This window comes from Mchenga conophoros, linkage group LG9, assembly GCF_057382185.1.
Source record: "Mchenga conophoros isolate Kocher_MC1m ecotype Shallow Benthic linkage group LG9, M_conophoros_male_GT1.1, whole genome shotgun sequence".
NCBI classification, from domain to species: domain Eukaryota; kingdom Metazoa; phylum Chordata; class Actinopteri; order Cichliformes; family Cichlidae; genus Mchenga; species Mchenga conophoros.
The window spans coordinates 34,695,412-34,715,248 of NC_140534.1; the positions used below are offsets into that span (position 1 = coordinate 34,695,412).

At 44.1% G+C, this 19,837-nt stretch overlaps 1 protein-coding gene and 3 non-coding genes across 22 annotated transcripts in view; 3 read left to right on the forward strand and 1 right to left on the reverse strand.

Annotated features, from left to right (window-relative positions):
* LOC146567767 (aspartyl/asparaginyl beta-hydroxylase-like) overlaps positions 1 to 19,837 on the forward strand; it is a 52,545-nt gene that overhangs the window by 23,109 nt on the left and 9,599 nt on the right. For 4 of the 19 annotated variants that reach the window (XM_085287783.1, XM_085287793.1, XM_085287782.1 and 1 more), the window contains 6 exons: positions 473 to 613; positions 5,186 to 5,236; positions 5,322 to 5,360; positions 5,847 to 5,894; positions 5,980 to 6,024; positions 7,254 to 10,397. In XM_085287783.1, coding sequence (XP_085143909.1) covers positions 473 to 613; positions 5,186 to 5,236; positions 5,322 to 5,360; positions 5,847 to 5,894; positions 5,980 to 6,024; positions 7,254 to 9,463 — 2,534 coding nt within the window. In that variant the 3' untranslated portion in view covers positions 9,464 to 10,397. Of the gene's footprint in view, positions 1 to 472; positions 614 to 5,185; positions 5,361 to 5,846; positions 5,895 to 5,979; positions 6,025 to 7,253; positions 10,398 to 12,032; positions 12,087 to 13,947; positions 14,068 to 14,585; positions 14,622 to 16,500; positions 16,546 to 17,101; positions 17,132 to 17,210; positions 17,244 to 17,340; positions 17,377 to 17,744; positions 17,793 to 19,837 lie in introns of those variants that run through there. The other 15 variants (XM_085287801.1, XM_085287794.1, XM_085287796.1 and 12 more) reach the window with 12 other exon arrangements.
* On the forward strand, positions 10,622 to 10,695 carry trnai-aau (transfer RNA isoleucine (anticodon AAU)). Its single transcript has one exon. It is a non-coding gene; the product is annotated as a tRNA-Ile (tRNA).
* Positions 12,875 to 12,948, forward strand: trnai-aau (transfer RNA isoleucine (anticodon AAU)). Its single transcript has one exon. It is a non-coding gene; the product is annotated as a tRNA-Ile (tRNA).
* Positions 18,167 to 18,240, reverse strand: trnai-aau (transfer RNA isoleucine (anticodon AAU)). The gene has a single exon. It is a non-coding gene; the product is annotated as a tRNA-Ile (tRNA).

Here is a 19,837-nt window from a genome sequence, read left to right on the forward strand (position 1 = left end):
AAATGACCGGAAATAAGAAATGTATTGAGTCTGTGTTTTGATAGGGCCAGGCAAGTATTGCAACCTCCTGTAAATAACAACAGAGTGTTGATAGCATCCGCTGGCAGTATGAAGTCTTAATGGGAAGCTGTGTTATAGATGTCGTGTTTGAAGTAGTCTTAGCAGGAACGTGGCCGCCTCTGTTCGTTTTTATTGAGCGGACGTCGTGTCAGAGGTCATCTGACGTGGTTGAGACAGGAAGTAAAATCTTTATTAAATGTCTATAATTCATCTTTAACTCACTATCTTTCTCTTGTCCCGTCTCATCACCCTGTATTTATTTATTTTACCACACTTTTTTGTTCCAGTTTACTCCCCCCGTCCATCCTCCCTCCATCGCATCATTTCCACTTCTTTTCCTTTATAATTTCCTCCTTTGATCCCTCTGCACTTCCACCCGTCCCTTTTCTTCTCTTCCTCTCTCTTCCGTCAGGCCTGACCAAAGATGGCAGCGGTAGTGCGAATGCCGAGTCGCTCGAGGAGGTTCTTAATATTTTAGCTGAGGAGGGCTCTGATTGGATCTATGGCTTCTTCACCTTCCTTTATGACGTAGTGTCCTCGCCCTTAGAGCCAGGTGAGGAGGAGGAAGCGGCGGCCTCTGAGATGATGGAGGAGGAGGAGGGCGGGACAGCCTCCTCGGATGACGGGGAGGTTAAAGGGGTCATACTGGACCTCCAGAACCAATAGGAAGCAGAGACACAGGCGGTAGGGAGGCTGCCTGGTCCCCACCAGACTGGGATGTGCTGTAACCCAGTATGATTGGAGGAGGCCAAACAGGGCAGACTGGTCCGAGTTTTAATTTAATAAATCCGAAACACCACAAGCAGGAAGAGCTGAAGGCTGAAGGGATTCCAAATAACGATCGATCTACGGGATTCGTTTGTTTGACATTAACAGATTTTCTCCATCAGATAAAAATGTCCTGCGAGGTCAGAGGTCAAACGGTAAAGCAGGTGCTAGTGGCAACTGGAGGAAAACTGAAGGAAATTCATTTTTAGGGACGATAACGAGTTTGAATTTAACCCAGCTGTTACCTCCGCTCTCATTCATGATAACATTTTTAAACAGACAGAAGACGTAAGCGACCGACCGCGAACAAAGCGAGAGCTTTGGTGCTGTAGCTGTACCGTACGGAGGGTCGAAAGTGCCAGGATAACAAAGTAAACAAGCCAGTAAATAATTCACAATACAGAAATAAAATACTACAAGACACCACTGACAACCAGTCAAAGGGAAACAAATAAAAAATAATTCAATAGAAAAATTCAGACTAAATTTATTCAAAAGGGAAAGTAATTATTGTCACGTTTTCTGAAACTATAAACACCTTTATTCATTTCTGTATAATTTATGATGCAGTTACCAGTGAAATATTCAACATATTAGTCATTTAATTTGTTAATTAATGTTTACATTTTTGGTCTAAGCGTTATATAAAATCAGTTATTAAATGTCTGTCGTCACAGGTCAGTTTTATACAAACTCAAGGACACGATCTTTGATGTCACAGAGGGCGTTTATCCTCTTTATTCACCTTTATGTTCTCATCTTTGTACGCAGCATAAATGTTTGCCTTTTATGACTTATTTTATCGTAAAGTGCTGGACTTACTGCACAAACACATTAGTGCGTAATGTATGTGAGCCCATAAGCTGTTGTGATTATTTTCTCTGCACACGGTAACAAAAAGCAGGGGTGTGATGTGAGCGTCCATCACGTGGTTTCATTCAGGTCAGTTTTAAAATCTTTACGGCGACGTTGCTGAAACTGATCAGAAATCTGTAGTTTGAGTAGTTTTTATTTGTGGTGTGTGCTTCTGCGTTGTTACGTATTGATCAGTTTGCAGTCATTTCATACCAGTGGCGCAGAAACATAACTCGGACTTTTGTGAGGTCACTCGGGAGTTTCCAGGGTTATAAAGAAGGTTTGCTGTTTGTGGTAACTTGTGCTGCTGGCCTCACCTGCTTCACAGCAGATTATTGCTGAGATAATCAGCTAGTATGAAATCACCACCTCTCACCAAAGTCCTGCCACGACCCCTCAGAACTCAGAGCGTGGATCGTAAGAGGACCAAAGATTGTTAAGTGTAAAAACATGGTCACTGTTCTATAAGCTCAGCATGAAATCCTAAAATAGAGCACTTACCGCTCGTATGTGTTGACTTCTCTCTTTACTTGTTCCCCATTTATCATCAGCACGATTGCAGCTTTCTAAACTCTGCACAGGTTTAACCCTTTAGAGCCGGTCAGAGCGGGCACGCTCTGTTTTGCGTAACTATTTTAAAATCCCGGTAGCTCTGCAACCACGTGAGCTAGCGCAATAATTTGTTTTGCATATGGAACCGGAGGAGTTGTACTTACATCTGATGCCATCAGCTTGTCCTCGGTCACGGTTTCCTTCCACATATAGCTTTGCAAAAACTGCATAAAAAGCACTTGCAGCAACAAAAACATAATATTCCAGAAACACGCTTTGCCGATCCGATCAGCTGTTCATAACACTTCCTACGTTGGAATAGACGTCAGTGCAAACTATTGCATGTCCTCCATGTCCTGCCCGAAACCGGAAGTGACGTCATTTTCGCAGAAATGTAGTTTTTTACCATCAGGGCCTCATGAGCCTATACTGGTGTTTTTAAAAGTTACCTTTGACTTTATGACTTTCTGTGTCGTTTCTGGGATGCTTAGGACTCATATTGCACTGCTGGAAATAGTTTATTTTGATGCATATGCTGCTTTTTTGCAAATTTGCAGTATAATATTTATTTTCTTTTTTCCTGCACTATATAAAAATTGGTGTCTTTCAAAAATAAAACTATGAAGACACTCAAAATAAATTTCCTGTGGTGGGAAACTATTTTGTGCAACTTTTTTGTATTTACAGTTTTCAGGGATAAGCCTCTTAAATTTCTCTAACTACAAATATATGCTAAAAAAACAAAAAACGCGTTTCAATTTTTTTGTAGTTTATTGCACTTTTTTACAATTTATGTAATTACTATGCACTTAATGCAGACATATTATTAAAATCTGGGCTATAATTGTTGTATTGATGTATAGCAACTTGAAATGCTTCCAAAAATGGCTCCACAGCATGTAAAACTATAATATAAGCTCTGGCGGACTTGGTTCTATGGTAGGTCTTAAAGGGTTAAGTCACTAATATCTCACATTCATTAATGTCATTTTAGCTGTAACTGTGTCATCACGAGAGCTGTGATAATAATGACTCTGTCAGCTTACAGCCCTTCCTGGCTTTAAATAAACTTTATTAATATACATGATGCACACACGCTGCTTCTGTCTTTGTTTGGAGAGTCGGTCGCTCTGCAGACACGTCCATGTTTCTGATTGGTCAGATGCTGCCTCTGATGCCTGCACTGCACAGCAGGCTCAACATAGCCCGATATCGTCACCTAATCTGGCTTCAGTTAACCTAACGTCAGCTATCAGGTGGTCATCAGCCGCTGCTTGTGTGCTTTTCTTATTAACACTTTGTGCATTTTAACAACATTTATATTTCTCTGCCTGTAAAACACTAATGTGCACATCTTATGTTTGACCTCTCACCTCTGACCTTTGGATCACTTTTTGGGCTTTGTTGTGTTCAAAGCTGCAGACGATTAGAGCAGTGTTTCCCAACTTTTTGGAGCCACGGCACATATTTCACATTAGAAAAATCACACTGTACACCGCTGAGCAAAAATGTCACAAACAGCATACTGATCGTTTCCCCCCACGGATCAGGCGCCGCAGAATTGGCTCGGTTTGTCCCCAGTGTACCTTTTTTGCTTTTTTCTGACCACTACCCAAGTTAGGGCCTTCATCTGGGTCAGTAGCTGTACTGCCCTCTAGTGGAAGAGAATGTAATTGTTCTGCCTGTCACTCACGCTGGTCACTGAGAGTACTAATCACCAACTAATCATTTCTCACGGCACACCTATGTGCCACGGCACAGTGGTTGGGAAACACTGACCTAGAGGATGCAGGTCACCTGTGATGAGTAATAAAGTGCAGATCAGATCAAAGACGCATTAATTCTTTTCTATACGGTGGCCTCGTACATCTAGGCTTCGCCAATTATCAACAAAAAATGTGGACGGTGAACAGATTAAACAGTTACTATATGAATTTTTCTAAAATCTAAACTTGTAAGTGTTTGAACTTCAAACCTTCGTATTATATGGTGTTGTAAAGAAAGCATAAGAGCATCTTCACCTCAGTTATAATTTGCTTTTAGGGAGTGAAACATAAGGATGATGTCCTGAATCGATTTTTGTTGTCTCATTTAACAGCAGTGTCTTTAAATAGTCCTGTTATTTATGGAAACTTGAATTGTAAATGTCTTTTATGCATGACTGAAAGTCTGATTAACAACCTGTTCAGATAGTCTAAAGAGCTTGGAAAGAAAAGCATCTGGACTTCTTTAGGGCTTAAATCCTGGGACTCTCCACCAGCTGCTCTTAGAGCTGAAGAAGCTTCTCGCATGAAACGTCTTCAACAAAACTAAAGAAGTCCAGACGCTTTTGTTACACCCCGGCCTAGGCAACCGGAGTGCAACACGAAAAAAAGTAAAAATAAAGAAAAAAAAACACAAAAAACCCCCACTAAAGCTCACCACCAAAATCCCAAAACGAAAGTATCGACAAATCTATTTTACAGCTATTTACAACAAAATATTTATTTACAACAAAACACCAAACTATTTACAACACGGGGGAGATCGCGACCATGACATACTGAAACACAAGGCTTAAATACATAGAAGGAGCAATCAGGGAATGGACCACAGGAGGGAAACACAGCTGGGGCAAATTAGACCTGACGAGACAAGGAAACGTAAACTGAACACACTAAGATGACACAGACTTTCAAAGTAAAGCAGGAAATACATGACAGTCACGCAAAAAACAAAACACTGACAACACCGAAACGTAACACTTTTCTTTCCGAGCTCCTTAGACTACGATGATGACCTGGGTGACTGAGAACCTTCGCAGACAACCTGTTAAGATCTCGGTCTGATTCCTCCTAAGGTTCAACAAACTTCGTCTGTGCAGGAAAAACCTGCACGAGCATAATTTGTTTATTTGTTTTTGTCACAGCTGATTGTGTTTACCTTCCTTTTATTCTGTGCATCGGTTCAGATGATAAGAAGTTAAAAGGCCATGCTGTGAGGAGAGACAGGCTGAGGAAAGGTAGTGTACAGAGACTGTGTTTGTGTGAGCTCACAGCCTGCCGTGCGCTCACCTGACAGGTGTGTCTGCTTCCTAAACCCTGCAGAGGAGCAGAAAGAGGTGAAGAAGAGAGGGAAAAGGAAAGGTATCTGCACGACTCCGTTTGATGCTGAGTGACTAACTGAGCCCATAACAGCCTTAACTCTCTAACTGTCTGCCTTTTTGTTACAGAGTGAGGTCGTTCATGACTTTGTTTAGTGGCTCTGTTTGTGCTTCTGAAATACACTAATACCATTAAATACAGTAATGTTTTTACGTGTTTGAGAGTGTTTATCTCGAGTAAAAGTTGTGGATACATCCTCAGCTTTGACTGAAGTGTTACAAGATCACTGAAGTTATTTCAGACCAGTGAGGCATGAAGCTCAGAAATGTTAGTTTCAGTCAGAATAACCAAACCAGAGTCAAAAGAGAGACTCTGTGCCAGAAGTCACTCTGAGACGCCTGAAATCGCCGCTGTTTTCTTTTATTGTCAAGTTTTTGTTGTTTGCACCGCTTGCTGTGCTAGTTTGGCTTTCTGTTATCAGCAAGTAGACCTTCACTATCAAACTCTCTGATTTGTTTGTCCTCATAGAAGATGAGGTGTTAATGGCCACTGATGCTGAGGTTAAACTCCCAGAAGGTAGTGATCCCTCTGTGTGGGTTTGTGCCTGAATTTGTGGTACTGCTGTGTGTCATGGGCTGTTTTTCCTTCTGTGTATTATTAGTAGAGGTTACAGGAGAGGCTACTGAGAAGAAGAACACGACTCGAGGTACTAAAACCTGCCGACTGCATGTCCAGAGTGTCCTGTACTGTGTATAATTTTATAACTAAAGAATGCAGAAAGTGTGAATTTTAGGGGCGTAAGTGATTGAAGCAACTGCCAGTGACAGCAAAGGGTGCCATTAGTTAACCCATGCTAGGATAGTAAACACCGGAGCCTCGAATATCCGCTGTGACTCACAGTCAGTTATACCTATCGTGGTCGCCCCTTTAGTCATTTAAAATTTGGCTGATATCAGCTTCAAGGTTATCTTCCCTTGCACCCCTGGACGGTTTCCATCACTGGACATCCCTGCAAGTGGCTACTTGCCCTCTCCTGTCTGTGATTTCACCGCAGTCCTCCAACTCTAACCCAAATTTCATGTCGTAGAGCAAAGATGGTGATGACTGCTAATTTCCCTCGGGATGAATAAAGTATTCTGATTCTGATTCTGATTCTGGGTCTCTGGCTACAACCAAGAGACTAAAAGAGCTATTCTGACTCAGAGTCTATTGTGTCCGAGCCCAAACTAGTCCGTCACGAGCAAGACTTTTTATTTCATTTTTCAACTTGCGCGCCATGAAATTAAACTCCCAGAGAAAGACTATTCAGACAGACTTTACTGTAAAGTCCCGACTCTTTAAACTGAAGAACATTCAGAGGAAAACGCCTGAACTAGGAATCTGTGTGACGAATCGACTGTTTTTTTATTTCTGCCTCTAAGATGTTACCCACCTACACTCTCTGGAGCTGTAGCCTCACCACACCTCGCCAGAATTGTCCCTATTAATTTGTTCTCTTCCACAAGATGAAGTTGAAGATTTTGCTGTTTTGAGACAGTGGAGAAAGTACAAGCGGGCAGAACAGGAAATACCAGCAGTAGTGGAAGCTGCCCAGAGGTAGGAAAGCAACGACCATGAAGGTGAAATCAGCCAAATTTAAATCGGATAAAGTTTGATTTTCACGAGTCTCACGTCGTACACACTGACGAGTTCTTCACAGGGATAATTTAATCCTTGATTCTAATAAATTGAACTCTGTGGATGTTTTGTAAAAGCAACATAATCCTAAGTCTTAAACAGTCGACCCCATTTGTGTGGCTTTTAAATTGACCCTAACATCGGACTTGCATCTCTTCCCCTGCATCTCTAACATTTCCTTGGTTGCTGTGTGCCAGCACACTAATGAGTCGTAGTGGTGAGCATGTGGACAGTAATCTTAAGACTTTTCACCTCAAGCCTCAGACCACGTCGTCCGAGGCGCCATGCTGCGTTCGACTCTGAAGAACGAGTTGAGGACGATCCATGAGAAGATGGAGGCCAAGAGGATCGCTCGCATCGCAGTGGCTGAGATTAGGGCTTTTCTCACCCAAGAGGAGGAAGCAAGGGAGGCAGTCTGGGTGCTGAAGAAGAAGGAGCTGGAGGTGGCTGAGGAGCAACTCAGACAGGAGAGGGAAAGTGAAGAGAGGAGAAAGGAGGCAGAGAGGTTGGAAAAGGAGAGATTGGAGAAGGAGAGGATAGAAAAGGAAAAGATTGAGAAGGACAAGCTGGAAAAGGAAGCCAAGGAGAAAGCTGAGAGAGAAAGGTTAGCTCAAGAGAAGGCAGAAAAAGAGAGACTGGAAATGGAGAGGCTTGCTAAAGAAAAGGCAGCTAGAGAAGAAAAGGAAAGAATGGAGAAAGAGAGGGTGGAGAGGGAAAAGGCAGAGAGGGAGAAACAGGAGAAAGAAAGAGTGGAAAGCGAGAGGGCTGAAAAGGAAAGGCTTGAGAGGGAACGCATTGCCAAAGAAAGAGAGAGAACAGAGCGGGAGAAGGCAGAGAGGGAAAGATTAGAAAGGGAGAGACTTGAGAAGGAAAGGGTCGCCAAGGAGAAGGAAAGACTAGAGAAAGAAAGGATCGCCAAGGAAAGACTAGAGAAAGAAAGGATCGCCAAGGAGAAGGAAAGACTAGAGAAAGAAAGGATCGCCAAGGAGAAGGAAAGACTAGAGAAAGAAAGGATCGCCAAGGAGAAGGAAAGACTAGAGAAAGAAAGGATCGCCAAGGAAAGACTAGAGAAAGAAAGGATCGCCAAGGAGAAGGAAAGACTAGAGAAAGAAAGGATCGCCAAGGAAAGACTAGAGAAAGAAAGGGTCGCCAAGGAAAAGGAAAGACTAGAGAAAGAAAGGATCGCCAAGGAAAGACTAGAGAAAGAAAGGATCGCCAAGGAAAAGGAAAGACTAGAGAAAGAAAGGATCGCCAAGGAAAGACTAGAGAAAGAAAGGATCGCCAAGGAAAGACTAGAGAAAGAAAGGGTCGCCAAGGAAAAGGAAAGACTAGAGAAAGAAAGGGTCGCCAAGGAAAGACTAGAGAAAGAAAGGATCGCCAAGGAGAAGGAAAGACTAGAGAAAGAAAGGGTCGCCAAGGAAAAGGAAAGACTAGAGAAAGAAAGGGTCGCCAAGGAAAGACTAGAGAAAGAAAGGATCGCCAAGGAGAAGGAAAGACTAGAGAAAGAAAGGATCGCCAAGGAAAGACTAGAGAAAGAAAGGATCGCCAAGGAAAGACTAGAGAAAGAAAGGATCGCCAAGGAAAGACTAGAGAAAGAAAGGATCGCCAAGGAAAAGGAAAGACTAGAGAAAGAAAGGATCGCCAAGGAAAGACTAGAGAAAGAAAGGATCGCCAAGGAAAGACTAGAGAAAGAAAGGATCGCCAAGGAAAGACTAGAGAAAGAAAGGATCGCCAAGGAAAAGGAAAGACTAGAGAAAGAAAGGATCGCCAAGGAAAAGGAAAGACTAGAGAAAGAAAGGATCGCCAAAGAGAAGGAAAGACTAGAGAAAGAAAGGATCGCCAAAGAGAAGGCAGAAAGGGAAAGATTGGAGAGGGAACGGATCGCCAAGGAGAAGGAAAGATTGGAAAAAGAAAGGATTGCGAAGGAGAAGGCGGAGAAGGAAAGATTGGAGAGACAATGGATCGCCAAAGAAAAGGAACGACTTGAGAAAGAGAAGATCGCCAAGGAGAAAGCAGAAAAAGAAAGACTGGAAAGGGAACGGCTTGTTAAGGAAAGAGACAGACTCGCCAGAGAAAAGATAGACAAGGAAAGGATAGAGAAGGAGCGCTTAGCCAAAGAAAGGGCAAGAGTCGCACAGGATAAGGAGAAATTAGAGCGAGAAAGAGTAGAAAAAGAAACGACAGAGAGAAACGAGAGGGAGAGGATGGAACGGGAAAGACTGGAGAGGGCAGCGAAGATGAAGCTAGAGCGGGAGAAAACTGAAAAGGAGAAGATGGAGGTGGAGCGGCTGGCGAAAGAGGGCGTGGTGAGACAAGGAAATGGCTTAAAGAGACGAGTGCTACCGGAGAGGAAGCTGAACAGTTCGCAGGTGAAAGGTGAGATAACTGAGAGAGTGACCATGACGGCGGTCAGGAGAGAGAAGAGCGTCTTAGAAGAGAAGAAGAAAATGCCTCACGGCACAAAGTGATGACCTCACAAATGGTCATGGCTCTGATTTGCCAGCCTCAGCTCCCATATTCGGGAAACGGATGAAAAGCTACTCGGTGGGGTTTGAAGGTCTTGTAACCACCCAGCAAAGACGATGCTGAACACAAGTCTGAACACACTTTGCAATCCAGGCAGTTGTTTTGAGTCTCCTTTGTAAATTAAATAAATACAAACGGACAATCTGATTTAAAAACCCCTCTTCAAGTTTTATCCCCAACAGAGGTTTAAAATGTTTTCCCTCCAACGTGTTCTGCTTCTGTTGCTCATTCACAAAGTTACAGGACATTACACCTTCATTAAGGGCTCAAACCAGAGTCTTCAGTCTTAACTGTGATACAGACACCACACAGCTGGAACTGTGGTGAACTAGAAATTAGTATTTCAAGCCAAACCACTCACACATGACTGTATTTGATGCACAGAAAGCAGTAGCGTGGCTTCAGGGCAAATTCACCATTAATCTACAGATGTGGCCCACAGATTGTTTCCCTTGTGTTACTGCTGCTCTTTCAGTGCTGCAGACCTCTTCAAACAGGCCGATTTTCAAAAGGCCAGTTTCATGAGATTTATGTTGTCTTTGTTTTTCTCATTTTTATGAGACTTTGGTTGATGATGTGACATTTATGGTTTTTCTTATCATGTTTTTTGCTCAAAGGATGAGAGCCAGTATAAGGCGTCTGAATTGTAAGTGTTGAGCTTTAGTTCAAAGTCATGTAGTGGATCTAAGTGGTGAAGGATGTTCGAGGACACCGGCTTTTAAAATAACCTGTAATAACTGTTGTGTAGTGACGAAGCATCAGGAAGTCACGTGTCGTGAGCTGAATAAAGAAACTTTCACAGCCTCTGAAATTATTTTGTTTTTCCTCCAAAATGTGAGAAAATGTTTGCTGAATAAATCCCGCTCATCACATTAAGATGGTTTCTTTCTCGTGGTTTAATAAAAATGAAAAAGCTACAATATGAGTTCATTTTTAGAGACACAAAGACTCGTGTAATTTTTTTAAACCCCGTTTGTTTCATTACCTCTCTCTGTTTAATGGCAGTAGAAAGCAAGCTGTTTGACTTATTCTCACTTGCTTGATTATCAATAACGAAACAACCAAATGTCACATTTCATTTCATTGCTGCTTTGCAGGGTGGCCGGTTAGCTCAGCTGGTTAGAGCGTGGTGCTAATAACGCCGAGGTCACGGGGTCGACCCCCGTACGGGCCAAAGTTTCATGTCTTTTATGCCGACTAGGTTTGTGTTGTTACGGATGAACATGTTAGCATCTTGCTAACCAACCTACTGATGCTTCTGTGAAGCTGTGTCTCCTTCCAGCACCAAAAAAACAACATGGAGGTCAGCTGGACAAATAGGTCTGACTCTGACAAGGTCACAGGTTTGACTCCCATATAGGCAAAGTGGAGAGCTTTTACTTGTTCTCTGTGCTTCCTTTCCTGTTGGTTAAAGCCTCTTTCGTGTAAGCTATTGTTAGCTCTGTGGGATAGAGCGTGGTGCTAGTAATGGCAATGTTATGGGTTCAGTCCCTACACAGAGCAGGTGTATGTGCTATTTAAAGGCAGTGGAGGTGGTCTCAGGTTGGGCAGGAGGCTGGAGTTGGGTTATCAAGTGCATCCAGAGAATTTGTGGAAGCATCACACTTATTTCTTTCATCAAAGCTGGAGCTCAGACTTCTTGGATGGTCTGTTAGTACAATAACCTCACTGCAGCACAGCATGTTATTGGTCAGGTAGCGTCATTAAAAGGCTCCAAGAGCATCAACATGGTCCAAAAGTCCACTTCAGGGTCTTCGATTAGCTGAGGTGAAGCCTTGCAGACCCTGGAGGTCTCTGCTTGGTGCAGAGAGGGTTTTTTTTCCATAACCAAAATACATGCAAACATCCCCAACAGTCCAACAGCAAAGCCTGTTGAGCATTAACAACGAGGGCAGAATCCCTCTTCCTCTGCTCAGTGCTATCTCGAGCCACCACTGCTTCCTTCTGTGCTCACCGTGTGCTTGCTGCTTCGATCCTATCAGCTCAGATTTCCTTCCACAGGAAGATTATCGGGGTGCTGGCGCTCCCGAGCTCCCTGCTGCTGTCGGTTAAACGTCTTAAAAACGAAACCCCGCTTTTTGTTTTTAAAGGCACTGTCACACTTGGCTGTAGACCAAATCAGGTTTATATAAAGTTCACACAATTCAGAGCTTCCTCCTTCTGCTATGTCCCATCTTCTTCTCTGAGTGCTGCAGTCTGGTTTTTATGTATGCTACTCTCAAAGGGACGAGAACCATTTTTCCTTAAGTTTCCCATGTGTACATATCTACTTTTTCACATCAGTCGTCCCTCATTGTTGGCCTTAAATCAGAAATACAGAGATTTTTAAAAGCTTATTATGGTCTAAACGAGTCTTTAAAGCTGATTTGTAAACAGTTATTTAACATTTCATCAGATCTGGAAGGAAAGGCGCTGTTTTTCGAGAGCTCGCTTTACGTTTAATTGTCAAATAAAAAGCTGTAAATAACTTGGCGTGGTCTTTAAAACATTTATATCCTGAACACTGAACAGGACTGAAAGAAGCAAAGAGGCTGCATGTAGGAGACACACCTGAGAAGCAAACAGGTAAGTTTATACACACACACACACACACACACACACACACCCGACACACACACAGACACACACACACCCGACACACACACAGACACACACACACACACACACACACACACACACACACACACACACACACCCTCTGGCTCTGCTGACTCTCTTCTGATACCTGAGAAAACCTCCTGGGAGCTGACCTGATTCCCACCTGTGGATTTGGACCTGCGAGCGTCTCTGTGTCCTGCCAACAAAGCCTGACCGGCTTCACACTGAAGTTCTATATCAGTTCCACCCTGGAGCTCCTCCACAGTGGGAGCTGCCCAGTACAACCAGTCTGCTAGTGTCTGAGCTCTGCTGGAAACCTGATTTGTTCTCAGCGTACTTCCTGTCACCGCTCATTTTCTTTGCTATTGTTTAAAATTGCTGAACTACTGATGTCTTTTTATTATGTTCACGTTGACATCAGTATCATAGAGAAATATACGTTTTATTTATTGAAAGAGATCTTTAATCTAACTTTTGCACTTAGATGATCTCGCTTTGGTTTTTGGTTCCTTAAATGCAGAAATTTTGAAGGAAATATTGAATGAAAGCCACACTTTGTATAAGTTTATCTTTAATTATTTTACTACACTATTTAATGAATAATTATGCCTTTTTTTTTTTACAGCCAGTGCAGTGTTTTTTGTATTTTTGTTCAGCGATCAGGAGTTTGTTTAATAGGTTTCTAGTATTCACAGCCATTAGAGTCTGAGTGATTCGGTTTAAGTCATTTTGTCTTGTCAGCTCTACACTGCTGTGGCCGGTTAGCTCAGCAGGTTAGAGCATGGTGCTAATAACGCCAAGGTCACGGGTTCGACCCCCGTACGGGCCAAATTCATGACTGGCAATAATTATGTTTCTGAAGTCAAATGTTTATCTCAGACGCCGTGGTAAATACTTTCCTAAAACATCTTATGTGGAGATAGAGGCTTTTATTGTGAAAGGCGCAAACAGGATGAAGCTGATTTCACACTTGCATGGAACAAAAACGGTTTCCTGTGCAGACCGGATGACAGGACAAACAGACACTTCTGCTATTTCTTATTTTTTCTCCACTTCAAAGTCGGAAAAAACTTCAAACGTCACAATTTTTATAAATCTGTGAGAATTAAAAATTGTACAGAGTTAAATTGTATCAAAATGGAAGTCAGAAAGCATCAACAAACTCTTGTTTTTCCTTTAAAAACACATTTGTTCAACTTAGTTTTCAACTTTTTCACCTTTTTGCTCCATCTTGTGGTACAAACTGGTATTACATGGAAGTACAGCCTGGCACTAGTTCAACTTCAGTAGATAACTCTTTACTATAATACATGCATGCTGTTTATGGTTTAGTTCATTTGGACAGACGTTAAACATTAATTTACAAAAGTACCTCTAAAACCAGTAAATGAGTTTAATGGATAAATAAATCTGCTTCCAATGTTTTTGGTGACGCTCAGTCCTGTGCTGTCCTGCCTCTGTGTGTCAGCCCTGCGACAGACTGGCGAGCTGTCCAGGATGTACCCGCCTCTCGCCCTATGACAGCTGCGATAAGCTCCAGCAACCCTGATAAGTGGAAGCGCGTCTATTTAATGCTTGACTAAATAGAACCTGACTTGAAATAAATGCTCCTAAACATCATAGTCCTGCCGTTTGTGATGCTCAGCGGCTTCCTTACCTGGATTCTAACCTGGATTTGAAAGGATGGAGGAGGATGTTGGACTTCTGACGGGTGTTCAGAATATAATCACTGTCTGCTTTTACCTGTCATAAATCACACATGATGTTTACACTGAGCATGTTTTAATCTTACTTCAGTCATTCCTCTTTTTATCCTGTAAACTTTAAGTGTTAAAAACTGAAGAAACCATCAAGCCTGAAACAGCCAATCAGCAAGCTGCAGAGCCGCGAGACGTCGAGCCGACAGAGGCCGCGCCATCCGTGACTCCGCCCAGACAGAGCGAATCAGGTACGCGTGAGCAAGTCTGCTGAATGAAGGACAAATTCAGTCCAGTCACCTGAAGGAGAAATAAGTTTGGGAGCAGCAGATCAGTCATACAAAGTGTTTGAGCTGGTGATAGAATAAAATAAGGTTTAAGGTCCAGACCTGCAGGTCTCTGAAGAGTTTAAGGCCGCCCGAGTCGTTTGTCACATGAGGACTAACCTGACTGACAGAGCGACAAACACAAAATATAAAAGCATGTAGTCGACTCCACGTGGCTGAAAGTGAAGCTGCTCTGTGTGTGGCCGCGTCGTATCCACAGCACCTGTATGAGTCTGAATGCTCACGTTACCTGCTGCCCCACACACCTGTGAGGTCACTGATTGGCTCCCTCACCTGTTGATGTCATGATGGTAACATTATGGCTTCTTTCTGTGTGTGTGTGTGTGTGTGTGTGTGTGTGTCTGTGTGTGTGTGTGTGTGTGTGTGTGTGTGTGTGTGTGTGTGTGTGTGTGTGTGTGTGTGTGTGTGTGTGGTTGGTCCAGCTTCTGGATCTCAGGATGTGGAGTCTGAAATCCAAGGTTGGTGCTGCTGCTGCTGCTGCTGCTGCATGCCTCCACCTTGCCTCCACCTTCTCCTTCTGCCTCTGGATGATGACATGTTCACGCCTGCATCTGTATTTCTGTTTACATTTCACACGTTAATATGAAGAACAAAAACACAGCAGTTATCACTGACTGACACCATTTTCTGTTGAATATTTGCTTTTTGTGTCACTTTCCTGGATTGTAGCTTTTAAAAAGATGTAATCAAACAAAGCTCTGAGTGCATCAGTGGAGCGCTGCTCCCTGTGCAGCTTTGAAGCACACGCAGAAGTTTATTAGTGAGCTCTGTGACTTCAGTCCTCCAGGGGTTTTTAAATAATGTGTTCAGCATTGAAGGAACAGGCCGGCTTAACAGAACCTAAAACTAGACTTTTAGATGGCAGTTATGGCAGTGATGGTTATCTTCTGTGTCTCTGCTTCAGGCACTGAGCAGGCGTTTAGCCGATCATTAGACCCAAAGTGAATAGAATGAGCTGTGCTTAAGTCAGAGACATGAGAGCAACAGAAAGAGTCTTTGTTTTGCTGCTGTTTAATGACTGCTGCACGTTAGAGCTCTGAAACTTAAACCTGCCACGTTTAGTATCAGGGCTGGCTGCAGCCTGATGCAGACTGCAGCGCTGTAACTGTCGTTCATGTTAGGCTCTATGAAGCACACTCCTTCTGGGCAGACTCTGTATCGAAGTTAAGGCGGACTGCAAATGAGAGATCGATGAAAATGTCACACTTTGTTGTTTTTTAAGCCAAACTCTGGAGAGATAATCGGCTCCAGACCAGGATATCCACCCAGCAGGTTAAAAGAGCCGCCACACACCTGCCACCCATTCATCTTGTTGTTCGTGACCTCGTAGCTGCTACAGTCCAGATGTGGCAGGTCGCCCTCTGCTGGAGGAGTGAAGGGACGCTGCATCGCTGCTCTGCTTCTTCTTCTCTGCATTTATTCCTTCAGTGCAATGCATGATGGGACGCCGTGCTTGGGTAGTGAGCTTCTGTCCTGTTCGTTTCATCAGGCATGAGGCTTGTTTCATATTTGGAGTTTATTAAGACTACAGTGGAGCGAGTGACTTCAGACAGCTCACACTTCTGCCTCTTCCACACATCTTTGTGTGTGTGTGTGTGTGTGTGTGTGTCTGTGTGTGTGTGTGTCTGTGTGTGTGTGTCTGTGTCTGTGTGTGTCTGTGTGTGTGTGTGTGTGTGTGTGTCTGTGTGTGTGTGTGTGTCTGTCTGTCTGTGTGTGTGTCTGTGTGTGTGTGTCTGTGTCTGTGTGTGTGTGTCTGTGTCTGTGTGTGTGTGTGTCTGTGTGTGTGTGTCTGTGTGTGTGTGTGTGTGTGTGTGTGTGTGTGTGTGTGTGTCTGTGTCTGTGTGTGTGTGTGTCTGTGTGTGTGTGTCTGTGTCTGTGTGTGTGTGTGTCTGTGTGTGTGTGTGTGTGTGTCTGTGTGTGTCTGTGTGTGTGTGTGTCTGTGTCTGTGTGTGTGTGTCTGTGTCTGTGTGTGTGTGTGTCTGTGTGTGTGTGTCTGTGTCTGTCTGTGTCTGTGTGTGTGTGTCTGTGTGTGTGTGTGTCTGTGTGTGTGTCTGTGTGTGTGTGTCTGTGTGTGTGTGTCTGTGTCTGTCTGTGTCTGTGTGTGTGTGTGTGTGTGTGTCTGTGTGTCTGTGTCTGTGTGTCTGTGTGTGTGTGTGTGTGTGTCTGTGTGTCTGTGTCTGTGTGTGTGTGTGTGTGTGTGTCTGTGTGTGTCTGTGTGTGTGTCTGTGTGTGTGTGTCTGTGTGTCTGTGTCTGTGTGTGTGTCTGTGTGTGTGTGTCTGTGTGTGTCTGTGTGTGTGTGTGTGCTTTAACTCATTTTACTGATTCTCCACCTCTAGCTGCTGTGCCCCTCCCTCCGCCAGCAGAGGACAGCTTTGTACCAGGTCAGTTAAACAACCAGGCGGGTTTAAAAAAAGGTTTCTTATTCTTCTCGAGCGGGTGGAGGGTCAGGGTGGAGGTTTAAAGATGGAGGTGAAAGGGAGGATATATGGGACAGATGGTGATGAAGATGATGGAGCTTGTGTATGGAGGTCCTTCAAAAATGCCCCGAAATGGAAAACTGTCCTTTTTCCTCAAACTAGCTGACAGCATGTGGAGACCCAGAAATGAGATGATTGATAAACTGAGAGGATCGATTAGTGAATCGTGTCCAGATTAAGGAACAGAGCGAATCTGTTGTCAGATCTTCAAACTCGTGAAGGAATCATTTTGAGTTAAAGCAGCTGAAACATATCAAAAGTTTACTTCTTAAACTTCATAATGAAGGAAAGTGTGATTGATCTAAACGAGTACGTTTCATTCGGCCAGCTTACATAAATGTGACATTTCACTCTGTACTTACTTTCCTGGATGTAATTAGATTACTTAAAGTATTTTGGGCGTGTGTGACCACGTGATCACGAACAATCATAGTGACGTCTGTGTCTTTGTTTGTCGTAGATGATCCTCGGGAAAGCATCGGTCCTTACGGTGAGCGGCCTCTGTCTCTCTGTGATGTCACTAAACGTTACTTCCTGTTAATCGCTCTTTTTCTCGTCCTCTTCTTCAGGCGATGAAGCCAACACGATTGACACCACTGGAGGTGAGACAGCAGCATGTGAGGGCAGAAACCACGATGGTTGGAAGTTTGTGGTAAAAGATAAAGACGATGATGATGGTGGTTTTGTTTCCTGTTGCAGTTCTGCTGGCCGAGCGTCAGACTGAGGAGAGCTCCGGTGAGTCAGGCTCAGATTACTGCTTCTACTCATATGTGCATGTTTTTAGCGTTCAGCCTCTTCTCATGTGTGCTGATGTTCCTCCGTGTGGTGAGGATGTTGTTTCAGGGAGGCCCGATGGAGCCGTCCTGCTTTACTCTGATTGTTTGATTCCTCAAAGTGTCTCCAAGACGGAGATCTCAGAGATCCCTGTATGAAAGAAAGTGTGCGAGATCGAGTTTGATGTCTTCTCTTTGATAGGAAGTATTGTCTGTAATAAGCGATCCGTTATTTAATGTCATGAAATGAGATTAACGTGTTTGTCCACAGCTCTGACACTGTGGAGTGTGTCATGCGTGAATCTGAATCACTGACTTTCTGTCCTTCAGTGGAGTTTGCAGAATACGTGACGAGCTCCAAGCTGACACAGGAAGCAGGTATCTGCAGCACAGGCTTCAGCCTGAAACACTCACTACAGGTTATTTTTACTCTGATAGACGATGTTGTGTTTTCACACACACCACTGAGTGTTGCTTGACTGTGACCCACATTTCCCGTATGTCTGGGGTAAAAACACCTACGTGTTTTTCTCTTTTGCATCTGGCACAAACTCTCTGCATCTCATGAGCAGCTTTTCCTCTTCCTGGGCCAACACATTTGTCAGTGACACAGCTGAGCTGAAGTGGCCCAGATGAAGACTCAGTGTGTCTGCAGCCGCTTTCTGTAGTTAATCAGCATCTGAATAATTGGCCAAATTAAACAAAGCGTCTCTTCAAACAGACGCAGTGAAGGAGCTGGAAGTTACACATCATGACCAGTATGAGGCTTGAACCCACGACCGTGGCGTTATTAGCACCACACGCTAACCAGCTGAGCTAACTGGCCACTGCTCTGTGCTCGAACACTACCTGTGGAAATATCCAGTGTGACTGTTTAACCTGATGACATGAAGCTGTTCACCGATCGGGTCGTTTATCAGAATCAGGATACTTTATTGATCCCAGAGGACATGATGTGGTCGCAGTCGCTCCAGGACAGTCGGAGCAGTAACGGACTCAACTAATAGTTTCGTTAAAGTTACAAAATATATACAAATAGCTCAATTATAAATATCCAGAATATTACAGAGATTAAATATATATGATTAACATTTCACTCTATTACTGGCCTTGTTGATCAGTCTATTCAGTCTGTTGGCATCTGCGACCCTCAACCTGCTGCCCCAGCATGCAACACAGCGGTCCCCAACCCCCGGGTCACGGACTGGGACCGGGCCGTGAGAGCTGATCCGGGTGTAAAATTTATGGTTTTTATGGTTTCCGTCGTTAACTCGGTTTCCCTGGGTCTTTTCCCGTGTTGTAGTCGTGCGTCTTATTTTGGAAGAAATATTTACGTGTTACCATAGCGACCAGAGAGCATTAAGGGGCAGAGAGGAGGATGTTCCTCTCATGTTGGTGCATTTCAGGAGGACGCTGCTAATAAAGTTACACAGTGAATTCATGTTTATTATTATCTTTACAAAATACCAGGTTCTGTCGTATCGTTTTATTTTGTTGCACCTTAGTGGTCGGTCTGTGAAAATATTGTCAGACATTAAACCGTCCGTGGAGCAAAAAAGGTCGGGGACCGCTGACATCGAGGATAGCATTAGCCACAACAGACTCATAGAAAATCCTGAGCTTTGTCCGACAGATGCTGAAGGACCTCAGCCGCCTCAGAAAATACAGACGACTCAGTAACCCAGTCCGGTTTAATCCGAGGGATTTATATGCAAATGTCACATGGTCCTCCTAAAGCTCACAAATTCATAAACAAATTTGTCCTGAAACTGTGTCAGCTGGGATAGACTCCAGCCTCTGCAACCCTGAACTGGATGGATGGATGGATGGAGGGTGGGTGGATGGATGGAGGGTGGGTGGGTGGATGGATGGATGGATAGATGGATGGAGGGAGGGTGGATGGATGGAGGGTGGATGGATGGATGGAGGGTGGGTGGATGGATGGATGGATGGATGGATGGATGGATGGATGGAGGGTGGATGGATGGAGGGTGGATGGAGGGTGGATGGATGGATGGATGGAGGGTGGATGGATAGATGGATGGATAGATGGATGGAGGGTGGATGGATGGATGGAGGGTGGGTGGATGGATGGATGGATGGATGGAGGGTGGAGGGTGGATGGATGGATGGATGGATAGATGGATGGAGGGTGGATGGATGGATGGATGGATGGATGGAGGGTGGATGGATGGATGGAGGGTGGATGGCTGGATGGATAGATGGATGGAGGGTGGATGGATGGATGGAGGGTGGATGGATGGATGGATGGATGGAGGGTGGATGGATGGATGGATGGAGGGTGGATGGATGGAGGGTGGGTGGATGGATGGATGGATGGAGGGTGGATGGATGGATGGATGGATAGATGGATGGAGGGTGGATGATGGATGGAGGGTGGATGGATGGAGGGTGGATGGATG